Source organism: Strongylocentrotus purpuratus, unplaced genomic scaffold, assembly GCF_000002235.5.
Source record: "Strongylocentrotus purpuratus isolate Spur 01 unplaced genomic scaffold, Spur_5.0 spur5_scaffold_5, whole genome shotgun sequence".
Lineage (NCBI taxonomy): Eukaryota > Metazoa > Echinodermata > Echinoidea > Camarodonta > Strongylocentrotidae > Strongylocentrotus > Strongylocentrotus purpuratus.
In genome coordinates, this window is record NW_022145611.1 from 29,158,306 (window position 1) to 29,177,159 (window position 18,854).

The window sequence follows — 18,854 nt, forward strand, 5'->3', positions numbered from 1 at the left end:
ATGAGTGTGACGTATTTTTGACTTGACCACGCCCCCGACCTCTAGTGCCGCTCTTCGTATGCTATCCGACGTAGACGTATCGGAAAGCTCAACATTTCAATCTCGCGCGTTTGGAACCGTTCCAAGCAGCATTTTTTTAATTGCAAAAATGAATAAGTTAAAAATATTTTGTTTGATATATTGTGCTTTTAATTAATTATCAAATAAGTAAAATTAATATTTAATACAATTTAAATTTTCATATATTGTATATGAAATTAATTTAAAAACTTATGTTGATGAATATACTGATTGGCAACCAAGGAATTACGTCTGCTAATACAGTACACGTAACCAAATAAATAATTTTACATAATATCATTTGGCAACAGTAAAAATGTACCGATTGCCAATTTCAAAAACACACAACTAGTCAACAACAACAACAACATCATCATCATCGTTGTCATGAATCTATGTCTATGAAAAAGGGCATCACCATCGTATGAAATGAGGATTCCAAGCTGCTTTATGCCCTTGCTACCTTTCTCTAGGGCAAACGTATTTAGACTTATCATATTCCATCTAGATCTATATCTCTCTCTGTAGCCCAGATTAATTTAACAGTGAACTTCTTTGGGAGAGATAGGGTCTTAACAATATGAAGTAGTTAAGGAAAGTGTAAGTACAGAACAAAGCATAAATTTGGGATGGGATCAGTCACACTGCATTTAATATAACAGACTATGTATTTGGTGATAACACTAACTATACTAGGTTCATGCCTCATTATTTAGTACCAGTTGTATGACACTCTCCACCCTTGAAAAGTGCTTATTAAGCCACTGCTACAATTATAAGCTATACATCATGAGCGCCAGAATCAATGAGTAATCGAAGAGGTATCGCACAGGAAAGATATCTGGAACCTCTTATTGAAATTATATATATTTTTTTAAATATCATGTCATATTAAAGTAAAGTTGATCAATATTAACGCAGTGGAATCACTAAATATATAATTAACGGATGGAAGGACTCGGGTACGGAGGAGCGAAATAAGGGCACCTAAAAAGAGAAATTTCAAAGTAAAAATACTATTTTAAGACATCGGTATAAAATTATACCCCTGCATTGTGATTACATATTCAGGGATAATTCTTTACGGTTCAAGATACTGCTTCAGCATTTTATTTTGCAGTCGGGTGAATTTTCTGAGATTTGAGCGAGCAAATGTTTTGCATCTTATAAAGAGGAAAATAACAATCCTAATGGGATTTTAAACACAATCTAATCATGAAATAATAAAAAGACCTTATATTATATTCATTTTAAAAGCGAGCGATTTTGGGGTGAAATTAAAGAAAAAGTAGCTCTTATCGTTTTAAATTAGGAGTACATTTTATGGTGAAAGGAAAAAGGGGCATTTATCCAAAGCAAAAAGAAAACTTATGAGAAAGGAAAAGGGGCACTTATTATAAAGGAAAAGGGCAATTATCAGAAGGAAAGTAACACTCACTGGAAATGAAAAGGGACACGTATAAGGATGAAAAGTGGCATACAAAGGAAAAGAGGCACTTGTCAAATTATAAGGGGCACCTCTTGAAAAGAGCCTATATTATGAGAGGTGAAGGGGTACTTATCAGTGGTAAAGGCACTTCTTGTACCTGAAAGGAGGCACTCAAAATAGGCCTAGGGGCACTTGTGAGAATGAAAAGGGGCACATATTACAAATGAAAGTGGGCCCGTGTTCATATAAGAAGGGCACCTATCAGATTTTAATAGTGGCATTTATCAGAAATGTGATAAGGGGCATTTTCGAGAAGGGGAAGGGGCTCTTATTAAACAAGACAAGGGCTTTTATCAACAGGGGAAAATGCACTTATTAGAAGGAAAAATGAGGCATGTGACAAAATAAAAGGGGGCAATTATCAGAGGTGAAAAGGGACACTCATCAGATAAGAATAGAGGCGCTTATTACAAAGAAAAAGGACACTTTTTAAAGTGAAAGGCCAACTCTCACATTTGAATATGGGCAATCGTCATTGATGGAGGGGACATTTAGTGGTAAGGGGCACTTATAACTGGCACCTATTAAAAATAAAAAGGGCCACTTATCTGAAGTAAAAGGAGCGCTTTAGGGGTACTTTAAAAAGTAGGAGGGGGGCACTGTGCCCCCTGCCACCTGGATCCGCCGCCTCTGTAGGATTTAATTTAGCTTTGTTATTTTGTACAACTTGCCACTGCATTAAGTTTCGTGAAATTAACGATGGTGTTTGTTAATATTACCCTATCCTTAAATATTAAAAGTGATTTAACATTCTTTTTTGGTCTATGAAGAAGAATTATTCTTCATTATGAAAGAAAGTCATTAAATTTTAGGGCTAGGACACTCAATCTGTGTAGCTTTGGGAAAGGGGCGTCAATATAATTCCCGGCCAGCCGCGTGTTATCACGAATAAAAGTGTTTAAACTATACACACCAAATTAGGTTGAGGATTTGTGGGGTTTCCCCTCCGATAACCGGAGGAGGAAGGGGGGGGGGGGGGAGTTTAAAGTGCCAAATACTCCCCCGTTAATTATTTACAAGTCAGACTCAAGTCAGACCCATTGTTTTGGCACCATGACGGTGTGAAAAAGAAAATGTGCCCCTTATCAATGCCCCATCGGCTCTGCCCCTTGCTAGATAATCTTGAATCCGCCACTGCTACATTTATCAAGAGTTTATAACAAGATATATTATAAGATTATTGTATTCTACATCTTTCGTACACTAATGTCTCAAAAATGATTAATATATAAATAAATCTTATGTTTTCCACCTTTTCAAAAATTTATGATTTCAATAAACTTACAGATTTATCTCAAAAAGACCTCTAACTTCTAACCGGACAGTCCCCCCCCCCCCCTTTTTTTTAAATTTTATTCGATTTTGTATTGTTGGATAAAATTAATTCAAATACCTTGTATTATTTTGGCAAAATTCTACACGCGGCTTTCCATAATCAGAATTATGTAGCTGTTGTGATTGAGATTTTTGCACTGAATTCATTTTCCGTATTTTCTATTTTGGTAAAGTAGACAACACATTCTGCACGTGCTGGAAGATAAAAACAACGATCGAAAATAACAAGAACAGATGAGGATAAAATTAATGGTAGTATGTGAATGCAGATGGTCGATTTTTCTTTGACGAAGACTGGCCTGCCAAGAGTACGGTACCGGTAGTCCAACTCCAAGTTGAGCTGTGCAGCGAGTGGCGCCTATGCTACGGACCACAAACCCTTCTAATCGCATCGGAGTCGGTTCGGCGCAACAGCGTAGGCGTGGGCCGTAGCAAGTGCATGGTGGACGTGGCCGTGGACCGTAATTACTTACTTCAGAAGTTTAACCAGTTCTTGATCAATGGCAGAATTCAGGATCAAAACAAATGATCGAAAATATGAGGGATTAGGAGGTAAAGACATTTTTATTGTTGTTTTTGTTTTTGTGTTTTGTTGTTGTCTGTGTTTATACTTAGTCTATATAGGGGGCAGGGTGTTTTTATTTGTTTATTTAGTGTTTTAATTTGTTTTATAAATAATTAGAGGGTTAAAACAAAGTGGGGGAGCGAACCTTCGCTCATGCTGGACCTTCATTATGGAATACTCTCCCTCAATGGATTAAGAATAGCAGTTCTGCTGAACTGCTGAAGTGTTAAAAAACTATCGTAAGAAATATCTGTTTAATTTTTTAAATATTTTATAATTGATTACCATTACCTTTTATGTTTGTACCTTTCCTATTGCACTTTTGTAATTGTATAATATATGTATCATGTATTTCATCTTTTGTACAAGCTGCGCCTTGAGCATTTGACTGTCAAGTGGATTTGGCGCCTTATGAATCTTATGACTAGACTATGTATTATTATTATTATTATTATTATTATTATTATTATTATTATTATTATTATTATTATTATTATTATTATTATTATTATTATTATTATTATTATTATTATTATTATTATTATTATTATTATTATTATTATTATTATTATTATTATTATTATTATTATTATTATTATTATTATTATTATTATTATTATTATTATTATTATTATTATTATTATTATTATTATTATTATTATTATTATTATTATTATTATTATTATTATTATTATTATTATTATTATTATTATTATTATTATTATTATTATTATTATTATTATTATTATTATTATTATTATTATTATTATTATTATTATTATTATTATTATTATTATTATTATTATTATTATTATTATTATTATTATTATTATTATTATTATTATTATTATTATTATTATTATTATTATTATTATTATTATTATTATTATTATTATTATTATTATTATTATTATTATTACTTGTTTTGTTTTTTGTTTTGTTTTCTCTCTGACATTTATCAAAATGACAGTGGTGGGTGATTAAACTGCAATTTTTTACTTTAAAGTTGACTTCTCTCAATCTCTGGCAATGCATGAGAAATGAGGAACAGGTAAAAGTTGGAATGAACTTGGATAAGTGATGTACATGTATGTAACACTATGAACATGACGGACAAAGAAAGCGGACAAAATATACAGTTCCTCATTCTACCCTCAACAATTGCTATGGTAGACAAAGGAACATTCCTTCACTGCTATTATGTACAAATGTGTAGAACAGGTGTCACATGCATACAGTATTCACCTGTTCTACACATTTTTACATAATACTTTACTTTACTTTACTTTAATACACGATGTAGTAGGTCTACGCCTGTTCATCGATGCAGGATTCTTCCATGATTACTGCTACTTGCGGAGGGAGGAAGTTGTGTAATAACATGATGCAATAGGCAACACCTGGACCGGCTCATACAAAAGGCTTGCATTCTTTGACCAGTGACTACCAAGTCTATTCTTAAATGAGTTTACTGACCCAGCTGCCACAACGTTTTCTGGGAGACCGTTCCACAGTTCCACGACTCTATTGCTAAAAAAGTATTTTCTTATATCTAGCCTAAAAATATTTCTTTTCAAGTTTTCTAGAGTGACCTCGAGTTCTATCTTCTGTACTCATCTTAAAGGGAATCTCTTGCACAGTGTACAAGCCATTCACGTACTTATACACATCGATCATGTCCCCCTCTTCTATGCCTGTGAACAAGATTTGGTAGTTTGAGTTCAATAATAGCAGTGAAGGGATGTTCCTTTGTCTACCATAGCAATTGTTGAGGGTAGAATGAGGAACTGTATATTTTGTGCGCTGTCTTTGTCCATCATGTTCATAGTGTTAGTGATAAGAAAGTTAAATAATATTAGAAAGATGAGATAAAGTGTATCAATGTACGTACATGTAAGTGTACATGTAGGTAGTGAGTGAGTGATGTGAATCTAAAATTTAAAATTGGAAATTTGGTCAGTCAAATGTTGCAAAGATGTATCCCACTTTTCTTTAGGATCTAAGGTGGTTGAGGGACAACTCTCCCATTTGTTGCAAACATGTTTTAAATTTGCTCACAAATACAATGTACTCTATTGCAATTTCAGCTACAATAATTAAAGATAAACTTTAGTACTGGTAATGCGATTGCATTGTGAAAGAAAAGGTGTGGAAAGGATCAGATCATCAGAAACAGTTGATCATGTAGCATGTAAGTATTGGTGTGCACTGCAAGGTTCTGGAGTCATCAAAATCATAATAAATTTGACCGAGTCTTGGTAAAGTAACAAGCACTGTACACAGAAAGCTATATATGGGACAACACACATGGTGTCGGGGCTAGTACTACTTTGATTTCCTTGTCTTTCTATGCTCATTACTCAGCCAGTATACATTTTCTTCCAAAATTGTTTGGCACATGTCATTTATTTGTCATCTTGAACATTCAGTGTAAGTTTCTTTTGATTCTGTGAGAATTAATTTTCTTTTTTTTACCAGAACTAGAGTTTATTTTTAAATTATGTCCTTTAGTTGTTGAAAGACTTTTTCCCAAGGGGCTGTAAATAGTACATTGTAGTATGCACATGATATACTCATTTGGAGGATATGTTTCTGTTTTTTAAAATAACTTTTCTGTCCTGCTGATGCCCACAATGAAATACATGTAAGTTGATAATAGTGTCTCAACACCAAACTTGTCCCTTCCTCATACGTATTAGGTCTACCGTCTACATAAAATTCCTTTATCCTTAAATTAAAAATTTGGGCATGCAAAAAACATATTACTCATCATCAATATGTGTCACTAAGATTCATAGCAGACAGGTCTAGTACATGTAGATGCCTTTTGTATTCTCTCCTACTTGGTTCTGGAAGCTTTCTGCAAATAAATTGTAATACTTTGCTGGCTTTGCTGTAGATTGTATTGATATGGCTGTCATAAGACAACATTTGGCAACAGTAGAGTGTGTGGTCATGCAGTTGGTATGGTAGTTGTTGCTGGTGATCTTGATGTACACTTAGCAGCACTTAGAGCTACATCCTCATTTATGGACCATTGTGGATCCAAATTGATTGCATGGTTATTTAATCATGAATTTAAAAAAAAACTAGTAGTAAAAGAAAATATTCTTCACTTTGTTTTATCCCTTGATGCAGACAATGAGAAGGAGTGGAAGGGTCCATTTTGTTTCATCCAGGGAGCAGATCCCCAGTATGGTATGATGGATGATATGGCTAATAAGACACCCATCACCTGGAAGGCTGAGATTGAACTTACAAGGAAAGCTGTTGCAGCCATCAATAAGATGAAACCTAAACCAAAGTTCTTTGTGGTGTGTGGGGATCTAGTTCATGCTTTTCCTGGTAAGTGACCACACAATTGTGTTTAGTTTATTTTTTTTTGTTTCATCATTTTATTGCTTCCCCCTATATTAAAGTATTTGCTTCTTCATTGAATCTAAATGACTTACATGTATATGTGTTTGTGTTCTTAGAATGATTAGGTAATCACGTATTGCAAGGTTATCAAAAGTACAAGTAGATGCAGTGAAAAAAACACATGGGGGCCCCCGAAATGCCTAAAAGAGCCCCCTTAAATTTAAATAGAGTTCAATGCAAAACAAATTTTAGAATGTTATTTTCATGCAGGCAAGGTTGAAAAGTAGCCCCCAAAAAATAAATATTAATTTTTTCCCTGAGTAGATGATAGGGTTTTGATTTTTAAAAACATCCCCCCCCCCCCCAATTAAGTGGGGATATTCAGATCCATTGACACTTACGTTCACTGCCTTATCCCTTATATCCAAACCAATGTTGGTTCTCTTTAATATACATGGCATCGTACATATAATTTTAATCAATTTATCATAATTTGAATGATCAAAAGGACCAAATAAAATGAAAATGTGTATTCAAACTAAGTAAAGTAAATAAATGTCAGTGAATGAAACTGAATACAAATTCAAATGTGATGATGATTATGTACATGTAAGACATATAATTTACGCAGAGATGATAAACCTTCAAACATTGCAGGACAAAATAATGCAAATATATGTTATAACACTCATGTACACATCATCGTTCATGTACAGCAATCTTGGCTAACACATAGTAAATCTCAGATATACTGATTTTATGTAGCTTGATGTACATTGTTCATTTTTTCTAGGTCTTATAGTCATATGTAATTTTACAACATTAAATGAACATGTACTTTGATCATGCATGATCACATTTTTATGACTTTAAATTTAGTATTATAAAGAATCTGTTCTGTAATTTGTTTTTATGTAGCATGTAAACGTACAGGTAGATATGATTTGATAAATGTATTTTTTATTGTGTTTATTTAATCAGGGGATGCTCAGAAAGAAGAACAAGAAGCTGATTTCTTGAGAGAGTTTGCCAAGGTGGATCCCAGTATACCCTTAGTCTGTGTCTGTGGCAATCATGATGTAGGAAATACTCCAACTAGAAAATCTATACAACACTTCAGGAACAAGTATGTCTAAAGCAAAATACATAGTGTCTTTTTGTAAAACCTATCAGAAATCATTCATCTACTCAATGACTCTAATCCCTCCAAAAACTTTATTATTTTTACAGCTTTATTTATTTTTTTGTACTATCTTAGAAAGTAATTTAACTTGTAATTTTCTTGATGAATAGTTTTTTTAAGAGATGAATTGTCTATTCCAGAAACCTATTACTTCCTGTGGTATGATCCTGAACTTTTTATCTTGATTGTACTGCTGAAGAGGAGTATTTAATGAAAATACACTTTTAGTCTTCACTTTGATATTAAAGTGTACCAATGGCCTGTAAAAAATATTTATGAATATCTAGAATGTATAAAACCAACCCCCAAAAACTTTTGCCTGGCATTTTATAGGTAAACGGATAAGGAGTATACAAAATAAAGGATAACATAAAACCCAGTGTATAGTGCTCTGGCTTGGGTTCTGTGCGTGCCCTATTCTATGTGAGTGCACATGTACATGTATGTGCATTAACTAGTCTACTCCAGATGTTTTATTATTCACTGAGGGTGTACTTAAACTAAAATATCTCTTCGTAAAAATACTTTTTTTTTTCTCGTACCTATTTATGTTGCAAAACCTTTTCGTTTTTTAATTGTTTACTTTTTCTCTTTCTCATTCTTACAATAATTTGTTGTTTAAAGATGAAGGTGAGTTCTGGTAATGCGATGGCATTGTGAAAGAAACGGTGTGGAATCGACCAGAAAAGGTTGATCATCTAGCGTATAAGAATTTGTGTGTATTGCAAGGTTCTGGAATCATCAAAATGATAAGAAATTTGGCCAAGTCTTGGTAAAGTTACAAACACTGTACACACAAAGATGTATATGGGACTACACGAACACGTGACGTAAAAATCCTACCCTGGAGTTTTATGATGTTACATGACATATTTAGAATATGAAGGCATTTGAAGAGCCATGCTTTTCAGGGAACATGTCTTATCTGATGTTCTTCCACACTTGCATAATATATGATAATGCTCACAAATTATTAGGTGGTCTGTTATCAACAGACCACCTATTGATTTCGTCAGAATTTTCTTTCTTTATTTATTATTTATTTGTTTTTATTTATTTCTCCACTTTTTTGTGTATTCGATTTCTCAATATCCATCCACCCAATTTCTCTCAATTTTGACACAGTCATAGGTCATCATTATGAGACGTGACAGGAACATTTTCAAAGTCATCAAATTATCGTGACGTCATCCAGGCGCCATTTTGTGAAATCACATTATCCTTCATATCTTCATGACGCGTCATCAAAGGTCATTCATATTAATATAACATATACTTCAGGTCAAGGGTCAACAGGTCATGTCATCAAAGGTCACATAAAGGTCATGACGCGCGCGTATGTGCGCGTCAAAATTTAAAATTGCTCAAAATCACTTAACTATTAAACGAGAGTACGAATCAGGTCATTTTAAGCATTTCAACATTTTCCGTCCGTTCGTGTCCCCGCGCGCGGTGTGCGCGCTCACAGCGCGCGGAAAAGGTTAAATTCAAAATGTTTACATGATTTGGATTCCTCTTAACGTAATTGACAATTTACATTGATTTCAGTCACTCTTGACCTCTCATAAGGCCGTAAGCGCGCGTCAAAGTTCAAAATCCGCGCGTGCTGCTATGGGCAATATAATGCAAATTTAATCAAAAACATGCCATTTTAAAAATCGAAATAGCTCTTCAGATAGTCCATCGACCCCCAATTTTTATATCATGGTTGGAGAAAGCATGAATTGGAGATATGATTTCATACCACCCTGACTCGTACAAAGTGTAACAAAGTCATTATATTGACATCTAAACTCAAACAAATGTATTTTGTTGATGACGTCATTTTTGTCTTTTTGTTTTTAAGATTATCTCACTTATCGGTGATCGATTTTCTCCCAGATTTTGATATGTTGTAGCTAAGATAATTCTCTATCACAAATATGTCATTTATTTTTCATTTAGATGACATCATCATAGTAAAATATTCGATTAAAGGCGATAATGCATAATTTGTCATATTTGCGTGTTATGTCAACGGGAGGTCACCTTTTTCAAAACATGAATCTGCATGACAATGTGTTTTGACCAGTATCTCGGTTGTTATTCAAAAGTTTTCTCCCAAATTTTAGTATGTTGTAGCTGAGACTCTGGGCTATCGGTATTTTTGTCTTTATTTTTTTATCACTAGTCGGGAACATGGTCCAATTTTCAATTCAAAATGTCGTTTGAAAGTACTCAGAGACTAATTTTCTGCAACTATGCAAAAGCCGTTTGTCAGCTTTGCATGTATTGTTTACAGGACATATTTTGGTATATTGGTTAAAGCACTCGACTTCCATTCCGGTGACCCAGGTTCGATTCCTGGTGGGTCAATTTTTGTTTGTTTTTTGCTTTGCTTTCGTTTATTATTTGATTTTATCATCTTCTTCGACCACTATCTCTCTCTCTCTCTCTCTACTCTTTCACCCTCTGTGCTTCCCTCTCCCTCTCTTGCTCTGCCTCCCTCTTCTTCTCTTGCTCTGTCTCCCTCTCTCTCGGCTTCTCTCTTTCTCTACTCGCTAATCCCTCTCGCCCTCTCCCTTTTCCGCCTCTGGCTCCTGTTTTCCTTCTCTTATGTCTTAGGATGTTCCTTAATTTTCTCTAGCTCTTTCCTTTACCTTAGTAATCTTATTTCACCCTACCATGTTTCCTTCTTCTGTCCTCTCTCCTTCCAAGTGCATTCGGATTCCTCTTTCATCCCTCTGTCCAGCTCATGTATTGATCAATTTACTTCCATATTTTCAAAATATGGTAGCTAACACATTTTTGTACAAGATCAGTATTCATTATTTTTCAATTTGGTGACGTCATCGTAGTGAAAATTTCAATTAAAGGCGACATGTCAGAATTGTCTTAATTTGCGTGTTATGCCTATAAAAGGTGAATATCGTTCACATCATGAATCGACATCTTTGAGCAGTATCTCGCTTATTGTTGCTGTTTTTATCCCCAATTTTAGTTTGTCATAGCTGAGACTATGGGCCATAGGAGACGTTTCGTTTTTTATCAGAGGTTGGGATCATGTCGAAATTTGGGCATGTTTAGCAAGTTTACCGTATAACAATCCTCTATCGAATACCTGAAGGGGGCGCTATACCACTTTTAATCATGGCCCTTAATATCGTCATTATCGTGTACATTATCATTTCATTATCATCGGCACACTTTCATGATCGTAATTCAAGAGCCTATTTATGCTAGAAATATTGAAGGCATCGTTCTCAATTTCATCTATCCTCCCTCTCTCTCTCACACTTTTCTCTTGTTCTGTTTCCCTTTTCCTCTCTTGTTCTGCCCCTCTCTTTATTTTGGTCTGTCTCTGCATCTCACTTTCTCTTTCTACACGTTTACGCTCTCCCTCTCTCCGTTACCCTCTCCCTCTCTTGCCTTGCCTCCCTCCTATTCTCTTACTCTGTATCCCTCAGCATCTGCCCTCCCTTTTTTTTTTTTTTTTTTTTTTTTTTTACTTCTCTCTTATCCTCTCCCTTTCTCTCCTCTGGTTCTAGTTCTCTCTCTATTATGTGTTGTAATGTTCCTCAATAATTAAAGGCGACATGTCAGAATTTTCTTAATTTGCATGATTTGTCTATATAAGGAACGTGTCTTTTGTTTTTTGATCAGATATTGGTATCATCTCGAAATTTTAAATCGGTGGGTAATCTTTTTGTTTGTTTTGTGACTATCGTCTTATATTTGATTTTATCACCTTCTTCGACAATTATAACATATTATCATATAAAATCACAAAGTAATAACATGGCTTATTTTGCGTGGTATATATCTTATTAGGTGGTCTGTTGTCAACAGACCACCTATTGATTTCGTCAGAATTTTCTTTATTATTTATTTATTTTTATTTATTTCTCCACTTTTTTGTGTACAAGATTTCTCAATATCCATCCACCCAATTTCATTAAATTTTGACACAGTCATAGGTCATCATCATAAGACGTGACAGGAAACTTTTCAAGTTCATCAGATTATCGTGACGTCATACAGGCGCCATTTTGTGAAATCACATTATCCATCATATCTTCATGATGCGTACTCAAAGTACATTCATATTCATATAACACATACTTAAGGTCAAGGGTCAACAGGTCATGTCATCAAAGGTCAAACAAAGGTCATGACGCGCGCGTACGTGCGCGTCAAAATTTAAAATTGCTCAAAATCACTTAACTATTAAACGAGAGTACGAATCAGGTCATTTTAAGCATTTCAAAAATTTCCGTCCGTACGTGTCAAAAAAAAAGGTCAAATTCAAAATGTTTACATGATTTGGATTCCTCTTAACGTAATCGACAATTTACATCAATTTCAGTCACTCTTCATATTTCATAAGGCCGTGAGCGTGCGTCAAAGTTCAAAATCCGCGCGTACTGCTATGGGCAATATAATGCAAATTTGATCAAAAACATGCCATTTTAAAAATCGAAATAGCTCTTCAGATAGTCCATTGACCCCCAATTTTTATATAATGGTTGGAGAAAGTAAGTGTTGGAGATATGATTTCATACCACCCTGACTCGTACAAAGTGAAATAAAGTCATCATATTGGCATCTAAACTCAAACAAATGTATTTTGTTGATGACGTCATTTTTGTCTTTGTGTATTTGAGATTATCTCACTTATCGGTGATCGATTTTCTCCCAGATTTTGATATGTTGTAGCTAAGATAATTCTCTACTAGAAATATGTCATTTATTTTTTATTTAGATGACGTCATCATTGTGAAATATTCGATTAAAGGCGACTATGCATAATTTGTCATATTTGCGTGTTATGTCTATGGGAGGTCACTTTTTCAAAACTTGAATCTGCATGACAATGTGTTTTGACCAGTATCTCGGTTGTTATTCAACAGTTTTTCTCCCAAATCTTAGAATGCTGTAGCTGAGACTATATGCTATCTAAATATTTCCTCATTTTTTTTCAATCAGTATCAGGATCATGCTCATGCTCATCATCATCATCAATATCATCATCATCATCATCATCATCAATGTCACCATCATCATCATCATGGTCTGAAGATGATCATCATCAACATCATCATGATCATGATCATTATCATCATCATTAACATTATCGTTTTTATCATCATATAACATTATAATTATCATTATCATCACCTTTACTATCATGATCATCACCATGTTCATCATGATCATCATTGTTTACATGTCTATATACATGTAACTTCTCCCATTCTCAAATCTATCATAAGACTTAGACAGACCACCTTATTCGTCCTCGTGACGAATTAAATTCTAGTTTTTGTGATTGTCTTCTGTGAAATGAATGATATCAGATTTAAGTTTCAAATGTTATGATTGAAAAAGAGAGTCTCATTTACATGTTAATGACAGTTTCCATGAATGGTTCAATTTCCAGATTTGGTGATGACTATTTTGGATTTTGGGCTGGAGGTGTGCGATGCTTGGTGTTAAATTCTCAACTCTACGAAGATGCTAGCATGGTAGAAGAACTAAAGAAAGAGCAAGATGTATGGCTGGATGCAGAATTAGATGGTATGATATGATGCTCTCTCTCCCTCTCTCTCTCTCTCTATCTCAATTTTTTTTTTTTTTTTCTTCAAAAAAATAATTATTGTAGCAGTCAACTCATGATAGCTACATGATATAAATGATAAACCTGATGCTGCCTACTTATTTAATAACTCGGACATGGCAAATAGAATTCAAAACTAAATTAGAAAATGAGAAAAGATGGTAGCTGTCAAATAAAACTAGGTTTACAGGGTCTCATGAAAGCATTTTCATGTATTAAGCTAAATCATTTGTAGCCCTGTGTATACAACCCTCAAGAGTGCACTTGAATGTGTGACAAAAAATGGCATAAGAATGTGCAAGAACAATTAATTAAAAAGAAGAACAAAACTTCCATGTCAGTTTTACATTACAGAGACAAAAATACCCTGTGTCCTGCCTGATGGCATTTGATTTAAACTATAGTATTGGGGGTTTGATATTTAATAAGCTTAAATTAGACTCTCTTTTTTTCCTCTAAATTTCAAGTTCGTTTTTACATCAGTAAGTTATACTTAAATCAGACCTGCCGACCAGTCCGATTTAGTCGTATTTCGTACGATTTTTAAAAGCAAATACGACCGTACGATTTTCGAACAATTTGTTAAAAATTTTTGTTTAATTTTTTTATTTTGTGTGTGTGTGTGCCATTTTCAATGGCAAAATGCCCATTCTGTCCTGTAAAGTATCCTACAAGCATCTCACATCGGCAATTTGGGGATGTTCATTGGTTCATCGACACACCAGTCGTGACGAAATCTTGCAGTGCATATTCAACCAATGATCCATTAAAAAAAAAATGCTTCCTGTATGTAGGAACTGTAATAGGCATTGATCCGTGTTACAATCCGTGTTTATTTTTAAGAATACAACTTTTGTCAGTAAAATACAACTTTTGGGATTAAAGAATACAATTTTTGAACTCCAGAGGTTGGCACGTCTGTTAAATAATTGAAAATACCGTTTGTTAAAATGTTGTTCTATCTGAATGGGGCAGTTACTCAATGTAGTGTACATGTATGCGATTACTGGCACTTAGCTGACATAGTGAATCAAAACATAAATGTACATTCAACCATATGGTAATGAATATCAAGTTGGACCTCAATACCAGGCTTCCATTGTAAACTCTTCATCTTGTTTTAATTGCAGCTGCCAAGTCATCAGGATGCAAACATCTTGTGCTGTTCCAGCATATACCATGGTTTCTAAATACTCCAGATGAAGAGAATGAGTACTTCAATATTGATCAAGATATCAGAATGCCAATGTTGGACAAGTTTCTTGCAGCAGGTAAGTGTGGTGCACGACTCCATCTGTTCAATACTCAATGAGAAATACAAATTATAATAAAATAAACATAAAGTTAATCATGCGTTCTAATAGTTCTGGTTTGTGGTAGAGAAAGTATGGTAATCTTGTGTTTTTACAATTAAATTGTATGTTGCAAAAATTGGCTGATGACTTTCTAAAAAGTAAGTTATTTGAGCTTTTTTAGCCTATTAAAATGTTAATTAGATTATTAAAAAAACAATCAGATTACTACATTCTCTCTACATTCTGTGTCTATAAGAAAAGGTATTTTTTGGTGTTTATATTGGTCTCTATGTCTGTATTAGCTACATAATATTTCAAATTCATTTGGTAGGTTTTTGTGTGGGTATTCAAAAAATGTCTTGGGATGAATATTGTTATTATTGATTCAATTGATGTTTGTGCAATGCGCAATCTACTTTAAATGACGACCTAATTAAAAGTAGTTTCAGCAACTAAAATAATTAAGTTTCCTAGGTTGCTGGGCTGAATAGAAGATGATACTTTTACTTTGAAAATGTCTCCTCCATTTCTCAGGTGTGAGTACTATATTTTGCGGCCACTACCACCGTAACGCAGGAGGTTCTTATAAAGGGATGGAGGAGGTTGTTACCTCGGCGATGGGCTGCACTCTTTCAGAGAATACCTCCGTCCTAGAAATAGGAGATACACCCTCAGGTCTTCGGGTGGTCAAAGTTCATGAGAAGAGCATATCTCATCAGTACTACGGCATGGATGATATTCCAGCTACAATTGATCTAGGGCAGGATATTTTATGAGAAGTTAGTCTGTAAAATATTGTCTGTCTGGTTCTAGGAGGGCTCCAATCAGGTAATATGTCAAATGTTATTAACCCTTTTAGTGCCATTGGCTGTTTTAAGCGCACAAATTTTGAAATTGAATGTCATACTTTTGGAGAAAAGTTGTCTGTTTTCTTCAAATTTTAATCAGGCTCATTAAGTGTGGAATCTTGAAACACTTTTTTATAATCAAGATGGACGGTGAAAAAGTAATTATCCCATGTAATCCTGCTTATTGAACATTGTATATGTGTGTTTATAAACTTGGTGGCACTCTCAGGTTGAATGGGGTTTACTAGATAGCTTGTTTGTGAAGACATGCTGGATAACCAATATATCTGTATATTGTAGTAGAGTATAAGAAAAGAAAACTATAAAATGCATATTAATTGTTGATAGAGTGGTTTATACTCAATGTCATTGTCTTCCAGGTTTGTAAGACCACATAATTGTTGTCGCAATCTTACACAACATTGGAAATACATTTATGTCTTCCAAATTTCCTACTTTTTAATATAAAAATTTGTGAAATATTTGAAAAACATTAAAACAATATTCAGATTTTTTAAGTGTGCACATTACATTTATAAAGTTATAATACGTTCCAATGCAATGATTGCTTCTTTATGTTGTTCACCCCGTGGTCACAATGGATTGTCAGTGTTTGCTATTTAGATAATGTAAACATAGACCTTTAATGAAATATATTTTTCTCTGCAAGTCACACCTTGTATGCTGCTTCAGTGAAGTTGTTTTTCTCGGCCCTTGACCACATTGTCATGTCAAGGTTACAAAATATCCCCATTTTCACTGGGCATTCCATTGAATTCTCAAGATTTGGGGGAAAAGTACGTCATATTGCTCTTGCTTTGTTTGGAGAGAGGAATACAAGTAAGTAGACAGTTGTGGAATAAAGGAGAAGCTTTGTCTGGTTGTGTTTGAATTATACGTTGCAGCTGCTACATGTTTGATCTTCAGTACAAATATTTGAATAGTGCTTTTATATTTATTCTATATAATACCTCAAGACGTGTACTATCATTTCATTTTATGCAAAGAAAATATGGGGGTAATAAATCACATTGAAAAAAACAGGTTACACGTACATACCCAGGATTTTGTGTGGAGGGGGGGGGGGGGGGGGGAGGCACAATTCTAGGGTATGTGGCCTATAGATATGTCAGGGAGGGGTTATATCCCCCTAAATTTGCTATTGTTTTATGGCACATGCTGAAATGCAATGGGAGCTGTTAAGACCACATTAGGAACCATATCCAAAGTTTGAATTGCCATAAAATGAACCTTGTAAATATATTTTGTTTGATTTAAAGGACGATCCAACCTTTGTGAGAAGAGAGTCATGAATGTTTGAATATGAACATGACTGACAAAGAAAGCGAAAAAAATATACAGTTCCTCAGGTAGACAAAGGAACATCCCTTCAATGCTATTATGTAAAAAGTGAATATGCATGTGACACCTGTTCTACACATTTTTACATAATAGCAGTGAAGATATGTTCCTTTGTCTACCTGAGGAACTGTATATTTTGTCCACTTTCTTTGTCAGTCATGTTCATAGTAATTGAATATGTGATCACTAAACCTATACGAATATTAAATGGGCAGTTTGGTTAATGGATTGCAACAAAGTTGTGAATAACTGTCCCATTTGTAGTGTACAAAATTGTCATTAATTTATATTTATCCCTTAAGCGCCCTCTCCCTTGAGACACTAGTACTAATATATCATAGATAGCATACTATTATAGATCCTCTAAAAGGAAAAGACCTTCTGAGTCATATATTTAAAATAAAAAAGACATTCGAGTCATTTTTTATTGTTGATGAAATAGGAAAATTACCGGTACTGATATAGTGATTAGACCTTTCAAACATTCATAACTTTTTTATTTTTTAGTTGATTTCATTAAATTTTTCATCAGTCTGCTTTATTGTTGCTTTCTTTTGCTTTCTTTTAGAATATTAGGGTATTATGAACAATCTACATGTACAAGGTACATAATAGATGAGTTATGAATATAGATACATTTAATTAGGTTGTGGATTGCATTAGGTGATGGTTGAATTTTTTAATAATTTTAGATAAAATAAACACATAGGAAACGTGTGTTAAATGTTAATTGAGTTATCGTAGGCATTTTGATAGCTTTCAATAGGTTCATGTCAATGTCAGTTTTATGTCTGATACAAATGAAATCATAAGTCTCATCTCATTTTTGTTTTGTGTGTTTTTTTTTCTTTCTGTTTGCATTCAATTTTAAATATGGTTGTAGAACAAAGGTGTGATAATAGAATGAGGTTTGATTTGTTTTTTGATTTGGGATAAATGGAATAGCTTAATAAGACTGCACGAACTTAATTTTGTTTACAAACTTTTTTTTTTTTTCTTCTTCATGTAATAACTGTCGCCTAATTGATATCAAATTTTGATGCCATCTCTTCTGAGAGTGCATGTCATGATATACATGTATGTTTTGATCAATAGTAAGATGTACTGTTGATCTACAGAATACTTTGAAGTTTGCTATGCTTTTGTTTGTAAATTATTAAATTTACATTACCGGTAGCTTGTGTGGCATGTGTTGTATAAATACACATTCTGATTAATGCAAGTGTGACAAGTCTGTATTAAAAGAAGAATTGTGACATTTATTACACTTTAAGTGTAAAGATATTAAAAAATCCAAAAGTTTATCAAAAGATGCAGTTGACCTTCACATTTGTCAGAAATAAGTGCCTTTATATCTACTCTTCTTAAGTTCATAGCATTTCTGTAATCCCTATTCCCAATTTTGATACATGGAATGTCTTTCAAACCATCATTTGAAAGGAAAACACCACAGTTATATAAAGTAGTTAAAGAAACATTATTATACATATATTTTGTACATTTCTTTAGGATATGTAGTAAATATTTACCTGTATTAATCATACCGGTTATGTATAATAGGTGTATGTATGTATACATTCAATGAAATATGATGTAATATTTTGCAGTCAAATATTTTTGGTAAAAGAATTATATCTTTGTAACTGTACTTTTTTAATGTGTTTGACTTTTAGCTCTTCCATGCCATAATATTCTTATGAAAGAAAAATACTACCGTTTTCTGACTCAAAGCAGTTTCTTTGTCATGCTGTGATTAATTTG

The 18,854-nt window shown here is 33.7% G+C and overlaps 1 protein-coding gene across 1 annotated transcript; it reads left to right on the forward strand.

Moving 5' to 3' along the window:
- The first annotated feature begins 2,968 nt into the window (after nt 1-2,968).
- LOC583499 (serine/threonine-protein phosphatase CPPED1) lies at nt 2,969-16,772 on the forward strand. The gene is made up of 6 exons (XM_783405.4): nt 2,969-3,436; nt 6,588-6,794; nt 7,791-7,935; nt 13,412-13,548; nt 14,719-14,859; nt 15,418-16,772. Exons 1-6 carry the CDS (start codon nt 3,385-3,387, stop codon nt 15,657-15,659), a joined length of 924 nt encoding a protein of 307 aa, XP_788498.2. The 5' UTR covers nt 2,969-3,384; the 3' UTR covers nt 15,660-16,772.
- The last annotated feature ends 2,082 nt before the right edge of the window (nt 16,773-18,854 follow it).